Genomic DNA, 26,390 nt, shown 5'->3' on the forward strand with positions numbered 1-26,390 from the left:
ACATTACAATCATCTTCATTGTAATCGTAACCACCATCACCTCAATCACTTTTATCATCCCTATCATCTGTCAATCACCATTTCTAAATCTATTCAAGTTATATACCAGTCGTTCTCTTCTGTATCTCTCTCTCACTCCCTCTCTCTCATTCCTATCTCTCTTATTCATTCTTCAATTCATCTCTTTTAGTAGCTCCCATCATTTCTGCTCTCCCTCTCTTAAACCCCTTCCTCGTTTTCCCACTTCCATTCCCCTCTCTTCCCTTCCTTTCTCCCCCCCCCCCCCCCCCCCCGCACTTCTTCCAACTCTCTCACAATCTCTCTTAAATTTTTCTTTTCTGTCCTTTCCACACAATAAAACACAGAAAATTTGCAACCAGTCCTGGAAAAAACACACAAATGTATTAGTTGTCAATATGTGCTTTTATTGCTGAACATAGCATGTACTAGCATGAAATAGAATGATTAAAACACTTGTTAGTTTATTTACACATTTAATTAATTTCAGATTAAAATGTATCTAAAAAGTTATATATTTTTGGCAAATACACAAGAAAAACCGTCCACGGACTTCTCATGATCGGTATTTGAATTTACAAAGGGCTCTTCCGTTATATTTGGTCATAGCTGTCATTAACCCTACTATGTGTGCTCAGTATAGAGATTGACCCATCTTAATGTGAAGATGACTTAAGCCGTGTCACATAAAACTTGGCTATTGATTTCAAATCAGTGTAATCAATTGTGAAAAAGCAACCGTGTTCAATCACTAAGGTCTAGGTCCATGACACAATCGTATGCTTGATTTTCACATCGGTTGAACATTGTAGTCAATGCAATCAATTAAAACAAATTGTTCTACAATGATTGCTAAGCTTTGAGTTCAGGGCCTTGGGTGAACTTAAAAACATTAAAAAATATTTAAATTCATTAAAATAAACCCAAGCTTTTATTTGCAAGAGATGCAATTGATTTCTGAGCATGCTACCCCCAAAAAAATTATATGTACATGAAATTTGCCAAAATTAAAAACTGTGAAATCTACAAGAAAATATTCATCATAAGAGAAATTGAGAAAAACTGCCAATACGCTTCAAATAACTTCAAATTAAAAAGATGACACATGTTTCCTTGTAAAGAAAGAAAATCATAAGGTGGGTCTGAATTGAGTGCAAATTTAGTTAAAATTAGGAAAATTATAGTTGTTTCGTACATGAAAAGCGGAATATACATCAACAATTGCAATATCGACAAAAACAAAATAGAACATACTCATATCGCCCAAAACATTGTCTTAGATCATAAATAAAATACATTGCAGAAAATACTATATTCAGAAAAGAATTAAAAAAAACCATCCTTTCCAAAAAAGACACAAAAACAGTTTAATCAAATTAATATATTTTTAGTGTTCTCTCACTCTCATTTACATGCTATCTAGTGTTTTCTTTTGTTTACATAAAAATGAAACAATAAGTATGTGTGACTGGACACAAGTGCCATTTACTTTGTACTGGAACATAAAAAAGATTCATAATCTTGGATTAATACTTGCTACTTCACACAGCACACAACAAGAAAGCAACATAACTATAATAGTTTTAAAAAAAAACAATGTTTGATACTTATCCACATAAAGGGATAAGATTAGTTAGTCCCCGGTGCATAAGCCATTAATAACACCCATAATGTCCAATTTCAAAATGTAATATCTCTTAAAGAAGTTTCAAAATACATTGTTTCTGAGGGCATACAGCATTACTTGATTAACTGGATTTTATTGGATGCCTCTGTACCCTGGTTAAAAGTAGCACAAAATAATAGTTTTAATTTGGGGGGTTGAGTATTCTACGCCGATGGAGGAGAAATAGGTGTATTCAGAGAATCCAAGTCAAAATATATAATTAAAAAATATCAATATGTGTTAATAGTATGGTTCCATAGTATAATTTCAAGAATATTTACGGTGTAATGAATTACATGTAAGTATACATTCCTAAAATACAAACAAATGATATATGCATACACTGGCATGTATTGTACTTACCAAGTGCATGTATTGTTTGATAAATAGAGGTATATTCATTCCTTAGTTGAGTTGCACAAGACCTTATCATCATACTCATGTTTTAATATAACACACAGTCCGAAGATAAATTTTCTTTGGATTAAATGCTAATTCCATACATATATTTCAGGGTATTCATACTCCCAATTAACTAGCTAGGATTATTTGTGGTATATTTAGGAATTATATGATGAAATACATATCGTAGTGCATATATTAGTACTTGTTAATAATGTATCATAAAATGTATAGTAACTCTAACCGATCTCATATTTACATATCAACAGTCACGTTCTTCTTTTGCCACAAAATCTCTTCCCTCTAACGTCAATAAATTCACAAAAATCAGATTTCTCCAACAGAGATTTGATTAACGCAGCAAAGAAAATAAATCAATTTTTCATAGCTTTTTACAAATTTATACAATGAATGATAGGAAATTAAATTACCATAATTCAACAAATTTATACATTAACATAGTTCAGAAATGTTCAAATGCTTGCACTGGCCACAAATACATTGGTTACGAACAACTTGCTACGACAGGTCAAGAAATTATGATGGCTATAAATGAGCTAGATGAAATGATTTAAATACTTCAATCAAATTGCCAAAGGTGACTGCGAGAAAGACATTTTTTCCTTGCACAGAGACTAGATGACAGATAATATGTATTGTTTTTTCACTGCACATGAATTTGTTTTTTTCTTAAACACAAATCAAAATGCAAACACACTTTTCATGCATTATTTCCTCCTGAATACAAATGTATTTAATATTCCATTTTCTTTATCATGAGGCTTCATCTAGAGATACTTCATTTTTCTATTGCCAATCTAAAATATGAAATTGGCAGTCCTTTCCAAGGAAAGCAAAAGCAGTCAAATACAAGGCATTAACGATTAGAAAGTAAAAAACAATAATTATTCGGTGCAATTTTTATTCTGAACTCTGATATAAAACGTATAGTTGTAATCCCCCGATCCTCTTCTTATTCAAGAATGTATTTTTTGTGAAAGAAGTCATTTGATGCTTTATTGATTTTCTTAAAAAGCTAATGTGATATTATTTATTAATAATATTTTTTTTGTGTGTGAAGAAATCGAAGCAAAATGGGAACCATTTTAATGCTTTGTCAACTGAACTGCATGATCGTTGTACAAAGCAATGGAAATTGGAAAATGAAGTATTCAACGAAAAAATAGTTTGAATAATACACTCCTGGAAATGGTGAAAAGCAAAAAGCAATGAGGAAAAACACACACATGCACCCTCGCACCCAAATCACAAGTTATCTAAAAAAAAAACTATGACAGATCATGAATAATTTGCTACACACAGAAAACAAAGTGAAACGTTGGATGAAATTCAATGTCTACTACATACAAATAAATATTAAATCTTTGGTTTACTCAAAAATGGTGTAAAGCCTCGTTCACGAGTGGTGAGAGAAAGCTCAGCAATGAATTCAAGCAACATTTGGTGCACAGGGTCAATGGGCAATGACCAAGGCATATACACAAATTTTTGCAGTCGCAATTGATTTATATTTTGTAAAATGCAACAAAAAATGCAGTCAGCTTGAATCTTTTCAAGAAGTTTAGAAGAAAACAATCATTAGGCGCAAAATAACCTGTCCAGAGTTGGGTGATAGACAGAATCTTTAAACTTAAGACTGGTCATGACACCATCATGGATCAGTATGACAAAAGGAGGTTTTTTTCGTACATCTTTGGACCCCTTTTGAGACTTGGGGTATACTTGGAGCATATTATGAGCCTTCACTAGGACAACCGATGCGACTTCACTCATCAGATCTTAACACTAAAAAAAGGTTGCTTTGCTTTGCCACAACATATGTGAACGAGGCTTAACAAATAGTCAATAAAAACAAGTAATACACACAAGGATCAATCTTGCACATGGTAAAACTAAACTACAATGAACAACCTGCCTTACTTTCTCTTTTGCTATGTGATGATATGTGCAATATCAGGAAGACCTCATACAAGCCATTACAGGAATAAATGTGCTGATTCAATATGTGTACAGTCATTTAACCTGTGAATGCGAATTCCACCCCTCCCTCCCCCAAAATATTAATAATAATAATAACAAGAAGATCACCTGTAAAACAAATTGATAAGAGTGAAAAGAGAAAATCCAAAGAATTAATCATGTTAATAAGCTGCTTATCTGTAATACACTTCAGGCATATACAGTGTATATATCTAAGTGCTTATAGATTTATTATCATCTAGTGCCGACCGCACAGAAACGTTGTTAGCCTAACAGAGCACTAACAGTAAGCTCAGTCACATCTCTCACAGTCGACACATTTGTTTCAATGTCTAGCAATGCCTTGTAACATTAGGCATCGCTGCCACATTACCAATTGTAACAGGGCCTCTGTTAGTGCACTGTTAGGGCTAACCATGTATCTGTGCGGTAAAGTACAGGTTGTCAAATTTAATCAGTCATTGCCACTCACAACATTTGCACATGCTCCACTCCCTGGGGAGTACTCCATCCAGTCACCATTGAGGCAAACACACCGGATCCCTACCAGTTAGTTAAATGGCAAGTGTGAACATTGGGCGAGTGTCCTAAGCATAAAATTTTACCAACCCCTACTCCTGTATCTGTTATTTAAATCAGCCATAACTAAAGTCGATGTATATACCGAGTTATATACTGTACTTTACTAATTATAAACTGAATTCTCAACACAATTCAATGGAATAGTACTTAAGTTGTTTTTTGGGGGGGAAATTGATTATGTCCCAGTACGATGCTTGATTTTCGGATGAATTAAAGGACAATATTTAGGATAACAGTATTTGGAAAAGATGTTGTATTAATCAGATCATTCTTACAAATAGTGATTTACTTATCATTCAATCTCATAATATAATGTCTAATGCAAAGTAGTGGCATCATCAAATATTTGTTTAAAAAAAACCAACTTCTTTTATCATTTTCTGATTTTTCTGCTTACGGGAACATAGAAGTTAAACTGATATCCGTCACGGAAATAGCGTTCTGTTCAGGTCCCAGCCCATCCGCACATAGCTACTCCGAGAATGTACATGTCCAAATATTTTACCTACTGGTGTATGCTTATGTACTGCTAAATACTTGCTTTTCTTTAAATTGCATGATTTACAAGTAAAGATTGATTAAATCTTCATAGCAAATATATTTCTCATTAATTCATTCCATGTGAAAGTTTGAATTCTACATTTGAGTTTAATTATCACGTTCCTTTGTTAATGCTTTTATATGTGAGATTTACCAAGACTTACAAGAGGTTTTTATCCTTCAGATGTGATAAAATGGGATGTTTTATATCTTTTGACATTTTAAAGAATAATAATACTTAACATTATTTGTATAGCGCTTATCACAAAAGATGTCACTAAGCACTTAGGAAAAAATAGAAAGAGAGAAGGAATTTCCGGAGAAAAAAAGCAAATCAGAGGATACAGACTATAAAATCATTTGGAAAAAAAATAACTAGAGGGTCTTGTGAATATTAAGGAAATAATTTTCAATATAATGATTTTCTTTGTCCATGTTTAATAAAAAGGAAATATCTGGCAACAATTTATAGTTTTTCAAAACAGACATAGAATATTTCATTTTTCTATTGTATAATTATGATTAAAAATATTGTGTAAAACATTTCAAATATATACCTATGTACATGCATATATCATAATATCAATATGTAATATTCATATAGTCTATTTATTCAATAATCCATTTGAAAGTGAATACAGAAGATGGATTTCTAATTTATTTGCATACCAATATAGTCATCTGTAAATATTTGATTGCCGAGTTATCGCTGTCATTAACTAGCTCTAAGTAACACAATAGTACTTGCTGTTTATAATCTTTAATGAATTTTGGATACAATTGAGATAGCATAGCATGGGTGTTTATTATGTCAGTCCCAATCATAATAATTGATGTCAAGTTTGCTGCACTGCCTTCAGCTCAAATTTTCAAATGCATGAGCAGGTTTGCTTTGAAAAGTACTAGTGCTCATTACTTATCAAACTAAGACCAAGTACCAACAGTGAAAGTACTTTCTATATTCCACAGTAGTAAAGATAAATATTATTTATCGTCACATCGAATCACAGTGTGACGTATTTCCAAAGCTGCGTTTCATACTTCAAATTATCGCCCAACGACAACTTGATTTAAAAGTGTAGGCCTACTGTTTTGGATAAGTAGTAAGCAGTAAATAGTTTTGCTATAAATTCAGTACTTATTTACACCCCCAAACCAATTAATGGATCGACCAGCAGTTAGGCAGTGTACCGGTAGTGAATTGGCACACGATGGCTGAAATGGGCTCCAAGCTGAATTTATGCTTGATCGCATACTAATACATATTGCAATACATTGTGACGAGAGGCCTGCACTCCTCCAATCAAAGTCAGATCCAGTCTTTCCTATCCAGTCAAATTTTACACCCTTTTTCTTTCTCGGCCCTGTTACACAAAACTTCTTAATCGATCGTAGGGCTGATTTTATGCTTGATCACAATGATCACGATGTACAATCAAGAGTTAAAATCAACTGTACGACCAATCACTAAGCTCCGTGATACAGACCCCTGATGAGGGTAGACCTACCATCTATACAACTGTAATTCATTCACATCTTGATCAATACTGTTAGCAATGTCTGGTTTAAGAGGCCAGTGAACATCTTACACTTGCTTTAATCTCTGAAAATACAGTGACTACACATTTGTAATAACATAACTTTCAAAGTCCAATTGGGCCCTATTCATATGCACCCTCCATTTTCTTTGCATGACTCATATAATTGGCGATGCCAAACCATATTTGATCCCCTGGGTGCAACTTTACAAGGTCTTTAGTGTCAAAGACGCCCCCATGGACGTTACACTCCGTCTCCCTGCAGGGCTCCCTGCCTAGGTATCATGAATACATTCTTTAGTTCCTAGCAAGGCGATGAGGACGGTGCCACAATAATGGGCGTGCCGTGACCGTTACCGTTTGCGGGCGGCGTTGTTACTTCGGATTCGCGATTATCTGGCTGCTGTTGCGACCCGTTCCTTTGCGGCTCGATAGGGGGGATGACGGGGACCGGCGACGGGAGAGGTACTGACGATAGAGCAGGGTTGGTCGGAGCCTGGGTGATGGACGCAACTAACCTCTCCGGTTCTCTAGGTCTGTCCAGGACTCTCTCCAGAGGCTTCTCCTTCTCAGGTTGTTCCTTGATGATCTTCTCATCCTTGGGTTTGCGTGGCTTCTTCTTCTTGAAAGCGCTGGACTTGGAGCTGGGCGGGACCGGGTTGTAGTGCATCAGGCAGAAGACCAAGTCCGTGGAGAGGAGCGGGAATTCGTAGGGCGGGTTGGTGATGGTGTAGCGCTTGGAGGATGGTGTGCTGGTGGACGCCGTACTGTCTCGGAATCGGTAGATACCAAAGCACAGGATGCCATAGTTCTTGATGGCATCTACAAACAGGTCTCCATACATGCCTCCATTCTGTAGATACCAAGAAGAATAATTGAATTGTAAATAGTAAATATATCTGTAAAACGCTTTAAAGGAGCATCATTCTGTTGGACAGTATCGAGCCACATAAAACCAGAGTATTATCATTTTGATCTAAGCGTTAAAGGGTAGTAAAGGACTTATACATTTGAGCTTCAGGATAACTCCATCAAAAAGTGTATATTTGAGACAGGTTGTGAGTTATGAAAAGGGTAGCTTTACAGACTACTAAAAACCAAAATGATTGAAAGGGTACATCAATAAATTGCCAATTCGTCTATTGCCAACTCGTCCACTCATCACATGGTCTACCTTCATTTAGTCTAGTGCCCTTCCGTCCATCAACATTTCATCTATACAGCCATTCGGTCCAATAAATATTTGGTCTAATAATCACTTTGTCTAATCACTAGTTTGTCTATTATCATTTTGTCTCATAACCTGTTGGTCCAATACTCATTTTCTTTTCATCAATTTCACCCAATTAACACTAAATCAAATATTGGACCAACTATGTTTTAGACGAAATGGTGAGTGGACAAAATGGCAATTAGACCTTGTGGATATTGGACGGACTGATAGTAAACCAAATGACAGTAGACAAGTTGGTAATTGGCCGAAGTGGCATCAGACCAATTGAAACACTGAAAAGGATATTTTTCCAGAGGAAATTGAAATGATAAAAGAAGTTTACAAATCTATGGAAATTTCTAGTTTGGTAGAAGCTTAATACATGATCCTTCCTGGCCAAAAATTCTGTATCATCTTTAAGAACACATTCCCTATACTGACCCCATATTGTGAGAATGGTCCTTCAAAGAGCGGAAGCTGCGCTGCCTTGCATCGATCCCTATTGGCTAGGAGTTCTGGGTTGTTCTGGCCAGGTTTCATGCCACCTCCTTCGGCTAAGATCTGCTCAAGCTCTGGTGTAGCACCTCCTGTGATTAAGGTCCTGATAAGGGTGAGGGCGTTATCATTGAAGTAGGTCTATGAGGAAAAAGAGATAATAATAAAGACCGAGTTAAGTTCTGGCTAGGTTTCAAACCATCCCCCTCAGCTAAGATCTGCTCAAGTTCTGGTGTAGCAGCTCAAGTGATTAGGGTCCTGATAAGGGTGAGGGCATTATCATTGAAGTACATCTGTAAGGAAAGACAAAATTGAAAAGATAGATTGAAGTACTGGATAGGTTTCATACCACCACTCTCAGCTAAGATATGTTCAAGCTCTGGCGTAGCACCAAAAGCAATAAAAGCATAAAGCTGTTCTTAAAGTTATGTATGGTACGATATTATACAATACTGGAACGTGTTCTTAGATCCTAAATGAATTACATAGGGATATATCAGTTATATAAGTGCGACTCATACTTAAAGTAAATTAAGTCATACTTAATCAAATCTTTGTGAAACACCTTTCAGGATGATTACTTACAGCACTCATGAGTGAGTCCAACACACTGACAGCGAAGGCCGTACCACAGGCAAACGGCTGGGTCAGGTAGAGTTCTGTGTCTGGATCGTCATCATCATCTTGGTCCAAGAATTGCACATTGGAATCATTCACTGCAAAGATGTCCATTAAAAATGATAAGTCATAACGTTAACATTACAAAATCCTATTTAAAAAAAAAAAACCTCCAGCAGTCCTGCGATTCAAATTTAGCAGCAGTGCTGACTTTGAAAATGACTATAAAATAATTATTCAAAAAAAAAAAACATTCATATGATATAAACTATGTTTATTAATCCGAAATGACATTTGACCTTGATCAAATGACCTACGACTTGTGCAAGATGAGCAATGATACTGGATTACCCATATGTCTTCATTTCAGTAATAAACTTTCTAAGTAATGATGACAATTCAACAGTTACATACAACATGGCCAAAGTTCATCAACCATAAAAGACCTTCGACCTTGTTCATGCGACCTGAAACTCACACAGGATGTTCAGTGATACTTGATGACTCTTATGTCCAAGTTTTATGAACTAGCTCCATAAACTTTAAAAGTTGATTGAAATTCAATAATACCCCAACATGCCCAAAGTTAATTGACCCTAAATGACCGTTGACCTTGGTCATGTGACCTGAATCTCTGGCAGAATGTTCAGTAATACTTCATTACTCTTAGGTGTAAGTTTCATGAACTTAACCTTTGGTTAAGATTTGATGTTGATGATGCCGCCGCCACCGTTGGAAAAGCAGCGCCTATAGTCTCACTACAAAATCCTGAACTTTGATGTTTGTTTTCAATATTGTTCATATAGATTTTTTTTTTTTAAAGGAAAGAGAGAAAAAAAATCATATTTGTTCAGAACTTTCAAGATATTTGTGACTGAATAAACAACATTTAATTCATCTCCTGGGGAAATAAATTGTTTTACATGCATTAAAATATATGTGGAATGAAATTGGGATGGTGTTTCCATCCAGTTTATTTTTCACAGTTTTGGAAGCACTAGATACATGTAGCGATTTTCAAGAGCAAATTTTTTTAAGGGCCTTATTGCACCCACAGACAAGAAATGGGAACATATGCTCAGATTTTAATTTAAAATCTTCCCAAATGTAATAAATTTGCCTAACTCTAATAAAAATTCTGAAGTATTTTCTTTCCTACCTCTTGTCAATACCAACTTGCCAAAATCTCATCCAAATGAAATAAATGCCTTGATTTAATTTGAAACAAACTTACCTAAATTGAATGTAATAAATTTACCTAACTAATAAAATATCCTGGTCTAACTGTAATAAAAACATAAATGTACCTAAAATTTTTACTTACCTAACTCTGTGATCATGGGTACATTAGCTCCTACAGCCGAGCCTCTTCTTGTGACTTCTGAAGTTCTCGTGTGTAAAGGTGATAGACTCATTGGCATGATACCTAGTAAGGATCAAACACCATTAGAGATCATCATTAATTCCATTCTTAAAATAAATTACTGATTTTGGTCTTTTATACAAACTATTCAAGCAGAACTCTATTGCTTTAAAATAACAAAACTGGAATTAGTCATTACTGGGCGATTCCATACGAGACGCACGGGACATTTTGACAATTAATATTCGCTTAGCTGAATGCTTGAGCAATAAAATTTTCTTTTTTGGCAATGATGAAGTCAAAGCAGGTACCTGGTAGTTATATGAAAACTGATAAGCAACAAAGAATATTACCAGAAAACAAATTGAAGTTCCTCGTATGTTGGACAGTAGGTTGAAAAGTGTTGTGAAAATTTGTGATTTTCTAGCATAGAATCGCCCAATGCATTTTTTTTCATAATTTTAAGAACATTCATGTCAACCACAAATATATGATGTAGTGGTCCAGATTGATTTATATTTATTCTCTTTAATTTCTTTTGACTGACTCACACACTTATGATATAACCTATCATTGTTCTCTGAAGGTCTATTGTCATCACATACAAAAATTTTGTTCAGCAACAGATACTTTATACTATATATTCTATCATTTTACATGTATACTAATATTTTCAATTGGGTAGAACTGAAATTATTTGACCCCTTCATTTATGAGGTGGCAATTATACGACAAAATTTCTAATTTTTAAAGAGGCTATAATAAAATTGCTGCATTTCTAAAGAAGTAGAAGGAATATATCAGAGATGCAAGACAGTGCTTTGACATTTTTAATTTTCAATGAAAATTTACGATTGAGAAAGGAGATGTAATTCTTTTCTATTATTATTCTAGCAAGAATCATTTCTTTTACTTAAAGAAAAAATAAAGTGAAGAGATTTGTTCTGTAGTAACTAATTGCATGGTTGCAGTGAAATTATTTGATATTAGATGGAGAAAAATGGATCAGTTAAAACTAAAACATTATACATGCTCATGCAACATTAACACGTTCAATGCAATATCAGGGGTCTGTTTCACAAACTAAGACTTACAACCACTGTAACTTTGCAATTATGGTAATTACCATGATAACTGATTGTGATTGGCTGCTGAGCCATGTTACCATGGTAGTTGCCATTATGGCAAAGTTACCATGAAGTTGTAACTTGTTGTGAAACAGGCCCCTTGAGTGAAGCAATTAAAAATAGACATTCTTTGATTCTAATGTGTAGTTCATACTAAAGAAATTTGCACAGAATACAGAATATTTTGGAGGAAATTTCATTTGTTGAGGGGAATGAGAAATAATTATCTTTCCTTATTGCTTCACTCCTAAAGACAATTTGTTTCATAAAAACTTGTTGCAATGACAAATAAAAACAAAGTCTTTGACAGAGTCAATATCAACCAATCATACTTCATGATTTCAGTAGCTTACAACTGTTATCATGATTTAAAATGCTATAACAAGTTTTATGAAACAGGGTCTACGGTTCACGACAGAGAACATGACGCAGATGTCATGATGACAATGATATCACGCTGATGATGATGCTGAAATGGAAATGAAGATGGTCACGGGTCTGATCTACTCTTCTATCCATCCCTTGATTCTCAAGACCTCCCCGTCCACCACCCGCCACCCCCCCAAAAAAAAAAACCCAAAGAGTGAAAGAAATGGTTCCGTGACATTTGCTCCGACAACAATTGCTCCGATTGAAAACCTGCATGTTAAGCCAAATATAAAACCTCACCTCCAAAACTAAATAACCCTAATCTTTATCTTTACATTATTCTGAATCAAACAGTCTATTACAATCCTAACTCTCACACTATGCCCTCTGAGATACTAAGACAGGAGCACCTTGCAGGAGCAAATGTTGTGTCACAAAAAAGAGCTCGCTGTAAGAGGCAAATTATGATTCAATGGGTCAGAATTTGCATTTCTTAAGGTATGATATGAAAGCTTGTAAGTTTTTCTTTTCTTATGCGTGTGACGGAGAGCTCATCTCATACATGGCCACATCTCTTGCATTGCCCCTACCTCACCAAAGAAAATAAAAATCAACCTGCTGAACATCTTTATATCATAGTTTTGAGTATGATATACTTTCCTTGGCGTAGTGCAAAAGGTCTATAATGAAAATACAAGTAACTTTGCTTCAGTCAAATCTTTTGGGCTGACAGAAATCTATTTTGACATATAAGAAAATTGAATTAACAAAGGATTATGGTAAATATTTGCAGAATCTGCTCTGAAAATTTGCCTTGAAGTTGACTGTGGGTATAATACGTATGACTTAACCGGTCAACTTGTGAAAGTTTAACTGCATTACTAATTAGGGTATATTCGTTTTATATGATACATACAGTGCGTCCCAGAAAAAAGGAAACTGAGATCACATGACCTTTTTCTTCAAACAAAAATAAATTATATTTCATTTACATAATCACATAATTCAATTATTCCTCTTTATCTGGATACCATATATTAGACGAACAGTTAACGCATTCATGTGTATGTTAAGTTTGAAATTTTAAATGTCAATCAGGTTGTGAAGATAAATTGGACAAGATTGATTTGTGATACGACAAGTGTTTATTCGACGATTGGCTCATTAACATTTCTTTTGGATTTTTTATGTTTCCCCTCACTGATCCCTGAAATAAGAGTGGATTCAGAGTCACACACGAGTTTCTATGCAAACTGTTTCTGATAAGCCCCAATATTAATTTCTTTTAAACTGCCGTGCGTGAACAATTTGCTACACTTTTGGTATCAAGTTAAAGATGATATTCCACTCGTACCATGAGTGTCAAGTTCATAGTAAAAACATATTTCATAATTGTGAAATCTATCTCTAGAAGCAGATTTCCTTTTCCTTGGGACACTGGACTGTATAATGGAGATCTTACCTTTGTTCTTGACAGAAACATATCCAATACATGAAAGACAAATTATGATGACAACTGTCCAATCAAAGCTTGGTATGTTGGTCATGTGATGAAAACAATGACAATCATCAACATTGATGGAATGTTAATATGTTAATTAGTTATCAGTACCAAGTGCAAAACAAAAATGATACATGCACTTATATTCAATCTATTAGATAGTGGCAATTATTTTTTTTCCAGTGGATGGGATCAATTTAAATATAATTTTGATCATATCACATTACATGCTTAATCAATGATTTGATAATAAATGACTGAGCACATGTGTATGACTCAAATGGTTGCATATGATTTGATTGGTAAATTGTTAAAGTTTTCACTATTAAAACTTGCGAATTTAGTGAGATTCATTCCTAAAGTGAAGCTGCCAAAACAATATAAATAAACTACGTATCTTATAGAGTGACTTTTTTTAATTTAATATACGTGACTGGTGTTGCAAAACAAAAAAGGTAAAAACATTTAGATGGTTATATACACATAATGTGAAAGCAAAAGTTCATTCCATGATCAAATTTACATGTAAAAAATAAACTCATTAAAAGAAATTTGAATTTCTTTGATGAAAACTTGGGAATACGTTGACGAGGTCTAGAAATGGTGCTTGAATGGAATGAATGAGACTTAAACAGGAAATTTGAAAATATTTTGGAAGCCCGTTTATCTATTAAACCCCTGCAAATTTGAAGAGTGCATGTTTTGCCCCCCCCTTCCAAAAATAAAAGAGAAAAGAAATAAACTGCAAATTTTACCTTATAGATCTTACAATAATTGACACTTTAAGTCAACTAAATGCCAAATTAGACTATAAATGCATGCTGCTAAATTACTTTAGTGTTTTTTTTCTCTCATGAAACTATTAAAATTCTTTTGAGAATTCTGCATGTACTTGTACAAATAACATAATTTTACTGATTCTTAAAATGGAAAAGCAGAAGCTATTATTTTCAAGAAAAGCTGGAATGCTATTGAAGAAGATAAATTCCTTATTGCATTTTAATACCTATAATTAATAACATAAACTTGTTTCTCCATCTATGTATCAAGTGTTTATATATTTTTCTTTCTCCTCAAATATGATGGAACATGTTTGGGACGGATAACCTAATGGCCCGTATTCACAAAAGAAGTTTAAACCCCTGGGTTTAAACCCCCTCCTGGTTTTTTGAAACCATGGTTTAAACCCTAGGGGGGTTTAAACCTCGACCATGGTTTAAACTTCTTTTGTAAATACGGGCCAATAAGTCTGAATGAGAGGAAAAGAGATGGCACTTTGTGAAGGAATAAGCTTCTAAAATGAAGTATGAATAAGATTTCAATTATAAATGAGCTTTTTTGTTTCATAAAGTAATTGATATGCAAGAAAGCTTTGGAATGTATCTAGGAATTGCCATGAATTCAAATCTATAGTTTGCATTATTTGCACTAACAACGTTTGCCTTTGTTTTTAATACTTAAGAATGTATAAAAAATGAACACTTGAATGGCTTTAAGAACAGATTATGATTTCGGACCCAATGACACTTTTTTTTCTTAAGAATAACCTTAATCTAATGCTGCAATATTAGAAAGCAATGCATGATTTGAAAACAAATGCTACACAGAATTGTTACATGAGAAGTCCTCCACTGCACATCCTAAGAATCGACTAAAACTTAATGGCCGGTTTTCTATACTTATGTTTAATTCAAACTCATTATATGTCGCAAAATGAAACTGGACCTTTTTCTGTAGATCAGAACCAGCAAGTTTGGTTTCATTTCATTTTAATTTTCAAACTAGGATAAGGAGAATAAGACAGTTACCTGCAATGCTAACTGTTTTGTGCTATCCACTAATAGGATATACACATACGTTCCGACTGTATATATATCATTATGTTGTCAACCTATAATTACCAAAATGTTTACACATATCTATGGAGAAACCCGAGTTGGATTTCAAGTCTTAGAGGATGACGAAGGTATGAATCAAATTTGCTGGAGATTTGAACTCCCGACGGAAAAAAGGCAATATCTTACAACTTAAAAAAAAAACTAGCTATTAATTGGAATCTACAGACCTTTGAACTAAACAAAGAAAAATAAACGATTTTTATTTTTATTTACTTCTTCAAAATTGTTTAATTTTATTTTACTAAAATATTTTTTGAGGCCTAGACCAAATAATGAAGTGATGGGAGACAATGGATTAAAGCACCAATGGACTCTACAGGTAAAACTGATGGGTTGGGAATCAAAGACGAATGGATTAAGGGGAGTCGGCATTCTTTGAGGGGTAACCACTGAACAAGGAACCCACCCTGCAGATCTGCATCCCCACCATCTTCGAAAACATCCTCCCCATCATCATCACCATCATCATCATCGCATTCATCGACATCCTTATCCTTGTCCTCCTCGTTCCCCTTCCCGCCGGACGATGCGGACAGGAGGAGCTGGTTGTTCCAACCTTGCAGGCCGGCCTTGGTGAGTCCGACGGAGTCGTCGAAGGTCATAGCCTTGATGTTGAGGGAGGCCAGGATGGTCTCCTTGTCCTGGAGGCTCTGGTCATCCAGGCTGTTCCGACTGGCTGAGAGGATTACGCACATGTCGCACTGGTTGACGTTGACGGCTCTCAGGTCGGCCCTGCTTAGCGGTGACCCCTGTGGGATGAACGCAGCAAAGATCATGATTTCTTAGAGTGCAATGGTCTCGTCATTCTGACTCACACCTTTCAAACAGATGGTCATGGATTCAAATGCCAGCTATGGTGCTCATTTCGCTCAGCAAGAAATTAATACATGTACATGTAAATGCTGAATTCAACAGAGACGAGGTGAACGGGTATCATGCAAGATTAAATCTCTAAATGTACTGGAAATGCCATCTGAAGTTTAAGCCAGAGTAATTATATTTGAGGGGGTGATAACATTTATTGTTCATATATTTTCTTTGAATCTGGCTTTCCCCATAGCACCTTTTCTAGTAATACATTAACTGTTCTATAGATGCTATGTTTGCATGATAATCATTTGTTAGTCCTGCAGTAAAGAGAAAACAAAATATCAGTGCAATTGTTTTTGAACTCATCTTATGAAATATCCCCAATATGAATGTGCACCGCCTTATCAAGTATACTCACATTGAGGACGAATACTTTGGGGAAGTTTTTGACCGTCTCCCACTCTCTCTTGATGTAGTCCAAATTACCCAGTAGGACTATCGTCTTGAGCTCCTCATAGTGGAAGTTGCTGGCCCGGAGGGGCATCACAAAGTTACGCAACCCAATGATCGGCGAACATCTGTCTCCAAACAAGCACGCGACTACATGGGACGTCAGAGCCACCTTGTGGGCCTGTGTTCGATTCTGTCAGCAAGAGATATAATCAATTGGTAAGTGAATGATGTATAATGGTATCAAATCCTATGAAGATCCAGGATTTTATAGAAGATATGGCAGAGAAGTTGCTGGAAATTTTGAGCAAGTGAATGGCAATCATGGGGAAAGAGGACAAATCCCACCTCCTCTTTTTTCTGCTCCCCATCCCTTCTTCTTCTCCTCCTTCCTATTCCTTCTGCCCTACCCTCCTGCTTCTTCTCCTCCTTATTCTCTATCTCATTCTCCTCATCCTTCCCATCTAGTTCTCTTCCTCTTTCATCTCGGTCTTCTCCTTTTCCTTCTCCTCCATCTCATTCTCCTCTTCCTTCTCCTTCTTCCTTCTCCTCTTCTTCATCCTCTTCTTCTTCCTCTTCCTCTTCTTCTTCTTCTTCTTCTCTTTCTCCTCTTATTCTCCTCCTTTATCTCATTTCTGTTCTTTTGACTGTCCTACTCCTCCCCCTTTCCCATTATTCTTGTTCAATTGGTATATAAAATAACATACACAAATCTACCATCTTTATTGCTAAAATAGATTTGCTATTGAACATGCTATCCATTTATTCAACAGCTATCCTAGTTGCTAGGGAGAATGTGTTCTTACAATCATCGCTTCCTCCACTGATTTATCGGGGCTCCAGTGAAACATCCCCGTGCAGTCAAACTCTACCACATCCTCTTGCTCTTCAACCTTATTGGCTGATTCCCGCCTCCTCTGGTGTGGGCCAACCCTGCAGGTCAAATGTCAAAGTTCAAATGTCAAGGGTTATACATTACAGATCAATGCGTTCTGCTTCATGCTGCTTTCAAACTCTGTTGAATTAGTTTCCCCGACATAAAATACAGGGCCCATTTGCTTGACAGGAAATCATGTTAGTAATTCCATTTAATTTCCATATTTAATTGCAATATAAAATTTTCAGATTTAATGTCCACATCTCCGTGCATTTCATAATTATTATAGGCTAATCCCACCAAGATTTATATAGTTAAGAAATAGATCCCATTTCAACCAAACATATTTCATTTTCTTACAAAAATCTAAATCAGACTCTTTCTAATATCTTATTTTAACTTGAAAATTGATGAATTCACTATCTTTAACTATTCTTTTCATTTTTAAATGACTTTCAATTTTGTTCACAGAAAATGTAAAATTCAATTTTTCATAACTGGTGTGATTCCCATTTCACTAAATGTAAATTAAAACAAAATTTATCCTGAACTGATTACTGATTATTTCAGGAATAACCACAATCAAAGTATCTTTAGTTGAAAAACACAGAGTAAAGTTGAACTTAAAGAATTTTAAAGAGGGCATCTTCTATCTAAAATTGTTGGTAAAAGCAACAATAAAACTTATGATGAAACAGTTATTGCCATGGAAACATGCACACCAACTTCAAATCAAAGCTTCAACTTCAATCATTTTTAAAAGAAAACTGTGGAATGGAAATTGGACATGTAAGTGAATATCAACAATTCTAATCCCAAGATCTAGAAAATAAAAATAGTTTGTGATCAGGCTTGGTTGTGCAATATACCAAGGTGAAAAGAAATATGAAATTGAAATCACACCAACAATGAAAAATAATTTTACAAAATAAACAGCTTTCACATTCCTTATTAACATAATTGATGCAATAAATACTAATTCTAGTGTTCCAAATAGAATTGTAACTGAAACAAAAGAGTAAATAAATTCAGAAGAAAGAAGAGTATTCCATTTTTAAAAGTAAAATGGGTGACTCATGTAGAAGAAAATAAAACCAAAATGGGGTAAAAAGATGATAAATTAGAAAACGAGAATGGAAACTAATAGATTAAAATGAAAAGTGACCAAATAGAGTCTGCACAACTTTACAGTGAAAGTATTGGAAGTAAAGAATAGATTTTGATGGGGGGGGGGGGGGGGTTGTGACTCTCGTAAGTTACAAACAATTCCTTATTAAAGTGGGAGAATTCATACCTTACTCCATGTCATGCTAAAAGGCTAATTGTTAGACATCTATTTTTTTTTTCGGGAGGGGGGGGGAGGTGGGGGGTCAGGTGGGATAACTAGTATAGACTAGCCTCATCCTTATAAAACTTGAAATTGGAAAAAAATCATTTTAAACCATAACGACATAACGGATTAAGTTTAATGGGCACGGACTAATGCCCAACTGATGCGATGACACTTTTGCACCAACAGACACAGAAATGAATAGACAAAAATTTAATCAAGACTTGTTAAGATGGAACAAGTTCTTTGTATGAATTGTGGTTTGTGAATAGTAAAACAGTTTGCTGGTAACAAAAAAATGCAACAGAATTTTGAAAGTAAATGGGCCCTTTTCAATCTAAAGCTAATTAGCTAATTAATGATTAATCGTTAACAGGTGCAAAGTGAGATTTATGACAAACATCAATGAAATACATATAGAGAATGGGCATCAAAGAAATGTGGGAATCCAAATACATCAAATCGAAAAAAAAAAAAAAATTTGAAAATCATTTTTCTTCAAGTGTAATGCATACACTTGTAACTTGAAAGATAAAGGACCATCTTAACAAGTCTTATTAAAAACACTGATAAGGCAGGGAAAGATTCTACAAGGGAATTTGACTTTATTGATGAAATAGTTAACATTCAAGTAGGGCTAACATTTCAATTCAACTTTCATGCAAATGATTAACTAAAAAAAATGAGGGAAATGGACAAGTTTTTGTGTCTTACACAAATAATGACAATTTGACTAAAAAATGAAAGAAAAATTATTCAAAATGAAATTGAAGCTAACAGAAAATATTATTGTATCAAACGTGAAAACTGTTTTTATTCATTTATCAATGGGAAAATAATAGTTGAGAAATGGTTCAAAATAATATCCAAGTCCTTATCAATGGCAGATAACAAATAACACATTCCGAACAAAATACTTTCATTATAGTACCAAAATCATTCAGTTTTTATGAAATGCTTAAATGTTGGATGGAAATGAATTTGAGATGGCCTTAATTGCAGAGCAACATGTAGCAGCAACGAGTTCCACATTTCAACATTTCACAAGCAACATTTTGGGAGCAACATTGTTGTAGCGGCACTATAGTGAGAAAGGAGGATGTGATGGTTGGGTAATACTATGATGAAGGGGAATAATACCGGGGGGCCAGTCAAATATATTGCTGTACACACGCATGACCAAAAAAATGCGTTTAAAGGGGTGTTTTTCAGTTTTGAACACCGGACGCGCATGCACTCGTTCAGGGTATCAAAGACAACGATTTTCAAAAAAAGGGGTAGTTTTGAAAGACTGGTCAATGGTTCTTTTTTAATACTAGCCAAACGTGAAATAGGATATGTTTTTTTCCCCAAGCTTTCTTCCCGGGTTCATTTAGGGGGGGCCAAAATGTGTACATAAAACCCACGAAAAACTTGTTTAGGGGGTTAGTTTGCCAAGGGAGGAAAAACTTGTTTAGGGGGTGTTTGGAAATAATTTGGCAATGCATGTGTACAGCAATACATTCGACTGGTCCCCCGGAGAATAATAGAATGTGAAAGTCGATGATGTCGCTTTCAGAAAGGCGGTGCAACACATGGGCAACAAGTTGATGGTGGTGGTGTGTTGCAGGAGGCTACAATAGGATCTCAACACTTACCTAGGGATAGCAACCGAGCAACACAACCAGTAGGGGTGTAAGGGGGGGAGGAGAAAGGGGTAGGGGGTTCAAGAGGGGGTTAGACAGGGGGGAAAATAAACACAAGCTGGTTAATATAAGGTTAGGTGCACCTCAATTGGACGTTAATAGATTAAATACGATACTAGTTAGGGCGGTTAGGGAGTTCAAACCACGATGATCTATTGTTTAATGAGTGATGAGAGCTAGAGAAGCGAAGGGGAGAGGGGGTTAATTGATGCAATCACCAGGGAACGTCACCATCATCAACATGTATGTAGAGAGCCTGTAGAGGGAAAAGAGATAGACACAACAACACACACACACAAAGCTACATATGGGACTACATGAGTTTTAGGTTGCCACGGTGATGTCGTTTCTTGCAGTATTACGCATCCTTATTATATTTGTGATATAATCATGCATGATTGTGCAGCGACATGCTATCATTGTTCATTCCTAAATTAATCAAATCTTTATAATTATGCCACCTCAATTTATTTATTTTTCTTTAATTATTTATTAGAATAGTGCATGCACCAAAATGCAAGACAAAATTACTATTGACTCCATAATTCAATGATAACAATATTTCTATTCAATGATAAAGATCAAGTTATTAATTCATACTCCTTTTGTTGAAAAAAAAATGTGTAGTTCCTCTTTGTATTCTTGATCATTCATTCATAATTTTAATTTCATTCCTCCCTTTTTACATTACTAACCATGCATCTTTTAATAATTCCTATCTCTTCATTCATTTAAACAAAAATTATTTATGATAGAGCCTACAGCTATTATGATTAAATTGATTTATTAAGACAAATTCAGAAAGGGTTGTTAATACAGTGTCCTACATTGCACGTTGCTGTCGACCTTGCATGTTCATCTAAAGTTCATCAACTTCGGAACCAGAAAGGCGTTTATTCATGTGCCATACGGCGAATGAATGAATGCCCTTGTGTTTCCAACCTGATGACCTATGGAAGTCATAATCATGGAATGACATGTCCAACCACACATTAGAGTACTATTGAGTGAGGAAAGTAATTAATTCAATAAAGAAAAGAAAAGCACAATTATTACATCTTCCAAACAGTTTGTGGATGAAATGATGTTGTATCAGTTTAGATATTACAGCAAATGAAACAAAAATTTGAACAAATCAGGAAATTTTTTTATTCTTTTGGTATTTTATATTTTTTGTTGCTCGTCTATCCTGAGATCATTCGTCTCCATTGAAAAGTTGTGACTGGAGTTACATGGTTTAATACATCTTCTTGTCTTGTAGATATGCTCATAGCATACATGAATATCATTATATTACATTTGCAGGCAAAGACAGAGATGAAAAGAGTTGTATAACTTTCCTACCCAATACTGCGGTGTGGGGTTGGACAATAATGGGTGAGGAGATGACATGACACATGCTCCCGCAACAATTGGTCACACAATATTGGCCCCCCCAAAAGTTGGTCCCACTTCAAATGCTCCTGTCCAAGTTCTCTCTGAGGACATAGGCAGGTAACATATCAGGTAATATATCTGTAATGCGCTTGATAGAGACATCGTTCTGATGTATTAAGTGCTACATAAAAGCAGAACATCATCACTATCAACGTTCAGGGTTGCAGTTGGGATTTCTGTTCAACATGATGATTAGGACAAGGGTTCTACTCGAGCTTATGCTACGGTCATACCAACGAAACCGACCCTAGACCAACCGATTGTACACCATTGGAAATAAATGTAATAGCTTTTTGGTTGGTCTGGGGTTGGTTTCACTCGTGTAAATGTAGCATTTAGGTTTTATAGTAGACGCAATGTGCGGTTTATCCATGGGAGTAATGTTGCCTGGAGCAAATGTCATCTATCGGTTGAGATGCATGGTGTGGGATGAGGATGAGTAGGATGGTGATGATGATGAATGAATGAAAGGAGGGATGTAATCATGGTGGGATGGTCTGAACTACTAGGAGGAATGCTGTAATGCTATGATGACCTACTGCTTGCAGCAAGGCGTTGGGGGTGGTGTCTAGATCACGGGAGCATTCCATGAAACAGAATATACAGTGATTTTCTAAGACTAATATAAAATACTGTAATTCCTTGAAGCTGATTTGCTGAAAGCAAATTGGTAAGTGGAAATCACTGACTAATCTGTTCATGAAAAACCTCCCTGTGTACTCTACATGTATATTAAAGGTTCCCTTGATTTCACATGATTTTGACTGGGATGGAAGACGATGGGAATGGTATTAACAGAAGACAAGACAGAGAGAGAGAGAGAGAGAGAGAAAGGGAGAAAGAGAAAAAGAGTTGGTAGAAAGGTCAAAGAATTAGAGAAACAGAGAGAGAGATAGATAGATATAAAAGAAAAATAGATGAGCAAGGAGAGAGAGAAAGAAAAAAGGAAATTGAGACCTTGACAAATAAACAGAGGCAGACGTGGAAAAAAAATAAACAGAAAGAGAATTAGAAGAAAGGAGATGGAGACAAAGACAAAAAATGGAAAGAGGCTCAGAGGGACAGAAAAATTAAGAGACAAACAATGAAGCCAATAAAGAAATCAAAGAAATATACAAAGAAAAAAGAGCAAGATAGAGAGAAAAGGAAGAGAGGGAGAAAAGGGGGCAGAGAGAGGGGGGGGGGGGAGAGAAAGAACAAAAGAAACAGAGACAAGGGTTAGATGAAAGATATAGAAACAAGAAAGGGGCAGAAAAATAAAACAAGACAGAAATATGTAGAGAGAGAAATGAAGGAAGGAAGGAAGGAAGGAAGGAAGAAAGAAAGAAAGAAGAAAGAAAGAAAGAAAGAAAGAAAGAAGAAAGAAAGAAAGAAAGAAAGAAAGAAAGAAAGAAAGAAAGAAGAAAGAAAGAAAGAAAGAAAGAAAGAAAGAAAGAAGAAAGAAAGAAAGAAAGAAAGAAAGAAAGAAAGAAAGAAAGAAAGAAAGAAAGAAAGAAAGAAAAAGAAAGAAAGAAAAAGAAAGAAAGAAAGAAAGAAAGAAAAAGAAAGAAAGAAAGAAAGAAAGAAAGAAAGAAAGAAAGAAAGAAAGAAAGAAAAAGAAAGAAAGAAAGAAAGAAAGAAAGAAAGAAAGAAAGAAAGAAAGAAAGAAAGAAAGAAAGAAAGAAAGAAAGAAAGAAAGAAAGAAAGAAAGAAAGAAAGAAAGAAAGAAGAAAGAAAGAAAAAAAAGAAAGAAGAAAGAAAGAAAGAAAGAAAGAAGAAAAGAAGAAGGACAAAGGAAAGGAATCAAAGAGGAATACAGAGAGATGAAACAAAACTAAAAATGACATACATCAATAGATGGGAAGACAACACTGTTACACCAAAAGTAGGACATATCATGAGACAGAAAGACAAGACATAGGACAAAGAGACAAATTAACCAGAAACCAGGATTGACCAATATGCCGAAACACAGAGGAACAAGTGTTATGATGATACCAGGCTACTCTAGAGGACCTGAAAGGAATTTAGAAGGTATAAAGCTAATTTAAATTATACCTCGGTCACATTTGTTCTACCGCGGCCGTATGGCGAGTCGAAAACAGTTGTTTTAACATTTTTTGTACCAGCTAAATATAGGTGGTTTGAATAAAAATGAATAAAACGGCTGCGGTAGAGCAAATGTGACCGAGGTATTAGTTGACTGTAACTGCCTGGCTTTCCATTTTGGGCTCAAGTCTCTCAGCCAAGACTTTCATTTTTTTTTGTCCTGACAGATTTCATGTTTATAGAATGCAAATGATAAAAACTAAAGAATTTGAATAGGGAAGATGGCGGAAAAAAATACTATAATGGTAGTCTGTTTGACCAAGCTAACACCAGCCAAAATAATGCTTTAATTCATAACTTAAAGATATTGGTAAAGGTTTGACGAATATCCATTAAAGGTTAAGAAAGTTATTGGAATTTAATTTTTTGGATTTGTGACGTCATAGACAAGTAGCTGCCCCGTATGTCATGTAATAAAAAAAAATGCATAAATTTCAATTTTGAAAAGGTTCGTGATGACTTATTTTTGTTTCATGATTAGGAACGGGTGTGAAAAGATACCGAAAGTACAATAATTGAAAATATCAATTTTCTGAGAAAATGACATTTCATTGAATTTTTACCATACGATATGTAAAAAAGCTGCTCACATATGACATCACAAATCAAAAAATATAAAATTCTCATAACTTGTTCATTCTTTGATGGATTTTTCTCAAACCTTCAGCAATATATTTTTATCATTTTTTCTGCTATTTTTACAATAAACTGTTTGTCAAGGTGAACTTCCCCTTTAAGCTAAACTTATCTATAATAATTTGATAAGAAATATAGGTAAGTATATCATAGAGCAGTAATTTACATAAGTCATCATCGGGTTCTTCTTTGAAAGATCGCAATAGTGAAGCAGCACATGTATATCATATTAATGCTTAAAATAATTTCCATATCATAATTTTTTTTGTTATTTCATAAAACAATTTAACAACCCAGCCAGACATTTACAAATCAAGGATTGAAATGAGAACAGAATACAGGCTTTTTTTTACCTAACACATGAACCACACCCAAAATATTCAAAAACTCCAACTGAAAGAGATGTTCAACTTAAGAATCACCAAAACAAAAGGTAAACTAGAAGAAAGAAAAATTAACAAAAATAAATTCACACAACTCCTGTAACTGGAAATTCCAAAAAGGTTAACAATTAGTACTTTACAATCAAGAATTAATAGGTAACTATGCATTTTGAAGTATAAAAACAAATTGCAGATTTTTAGATTTCTAGATGTAAATGGCTGGTAAAGCTGTTTGCTGTACATATATGACCATATAAATATATATTATGCATTTCTTCAATTGCTGGTACTGTGCATTTGCTTTGAGAGGCATTAAGAATACCGGGTAAACAATAGCACTGGTTTTAAACATTGCTTGGGAATATAAATGTTTTATATATATATCAGGCAAACCACATATATACTTGCGCTTGCTGCACTAATATCTACTGCACTAGGGTATCTACATTTTGAGAGGTCGTTGATCTAGAAATCTGCATCTATGGTTGCAATCCTCGTTGATAAGGGAAGAGAGAGTGTGGGGGAGAGAAACTACGCCTGTACTCTGCTCTGCATTGGGCAGATGGGGCTATCCAGCGAGAAAGGAGAGACGGGGAAAGACAGAAGTAAAAAAAGCCAATGGAACTACAACAACAACAACGAGGAGGAGGGGGTAGTACGGGTGATGTTAGTGATCACATTGCATTGAACCCACCAATGCTGTATCAGCCTTTTGGTCCTGTCTAGGTTGCCATTTGCATATTTCAGCTTAAGAACGAGTTGCCCCAGCGACCCCACGCTAGGGCGAGGGCAACCGCCGGTCCTGCGTGTGGGATGAAAGGAGGGCGTGGAAAAACAAAACACATAGAGTGTGGGTGGGTGGGAAAAAACAATAAAATATATACACAGATATATATATATACACGAAAATGAATCATGACATGAAATGATGTGTGTATTGTTACATAACTCATCACCTGAAAATGACATTAATGCTTTAATGTTTATGCAAAATTATATCATTAATTCATTGTTCATATGATATGCATTGAAAAAAAGGATTACCATTGTTATAAAGAACATCATCAACATTTATCGATTACTGAATAACGTTACAGAAACAATAATTGCATTATAAAAAAAAGAGTATCAATGTTTTAAAGCAGCTCCTCCAAGTAAAATAATTGCTCCTCCAAAATGGCATTAATGTTTCCATCACAGTGAATAAACAGTTCGAATTGCATTATTAATTAACTTGTGTGAATAATATTTATATACATATTACAATAAAATATATAATAAAAATATAACACAGCATCTATCTAGATATGAATTAAGTTAAAAGTGGTTTAAAAAAACGAATTGTGACAAGCTTTAATTAAAA

General features: G+C 34.9%; 1 protein-coding gene across 1 annotated transcript in view; it reads right to left on the reverse strand.

Annotated features, from left to right (window-relative positions):
• Positions 1-406: 406 nt before the first annotated feature.
• LOC121432229 (calcium-activated potassium channel subunit alpha-1-like) overlaps positions 407-26,390 on the reverse strand; it is a 96,114-nt gene continuing 70,130 nt past the window's right edge. The window contains exons 19-26 of the mRNA XM_041630082.1: positions 25,722-25,829; positions 17,398-17,524; positions 16,560-16,784; positions 15,738-16,080; positions 10,398-10,499; positions 9,041-9,171; positions 8,402-8,596; positions 407-7,600 (exon numbers count right to left, since the gene is read on the reverse strand). Coding sequence (XP_041486016.1) covers positions 7,052-7,600; positions 8,402-8,596; positions 9,041-9,171; positions 10,398-10,499; positions 15,738-16,080; positions 16,560-16,784; positions 17,398-17,524; positions 25,722-25,829 — 1,780 coding nt within the window. The 3' untranslated portion in view covers positions 407-7,051. The remainder of the gene's footprint in view (positions 7,601-8,401; positions 8,597-9,040; positions 9,172-10,397; positions 10,500-15,737; positions 16,081-16,559; positions 16,785-17,397; positions 17,525-25,721; positions 25,830-26,390) is intronic.

The sequence above is a fragment of the Lytechinus variegatus genome, chromosome 18, assembly GCF_018143015.1.
Source record: "Lytechinus variegatus isolate NC3 chromosome 18, Lvar_3.0, whole genome shotgun sequence".
Taxonomy (NCBI): domain Eukaryota; kingdom Metazoa; phylum Echinodermata; class Echinoidea; order Temnopleuroida; family Toxopneustidae; genus Lytechinus; species Lytechinus variegatus.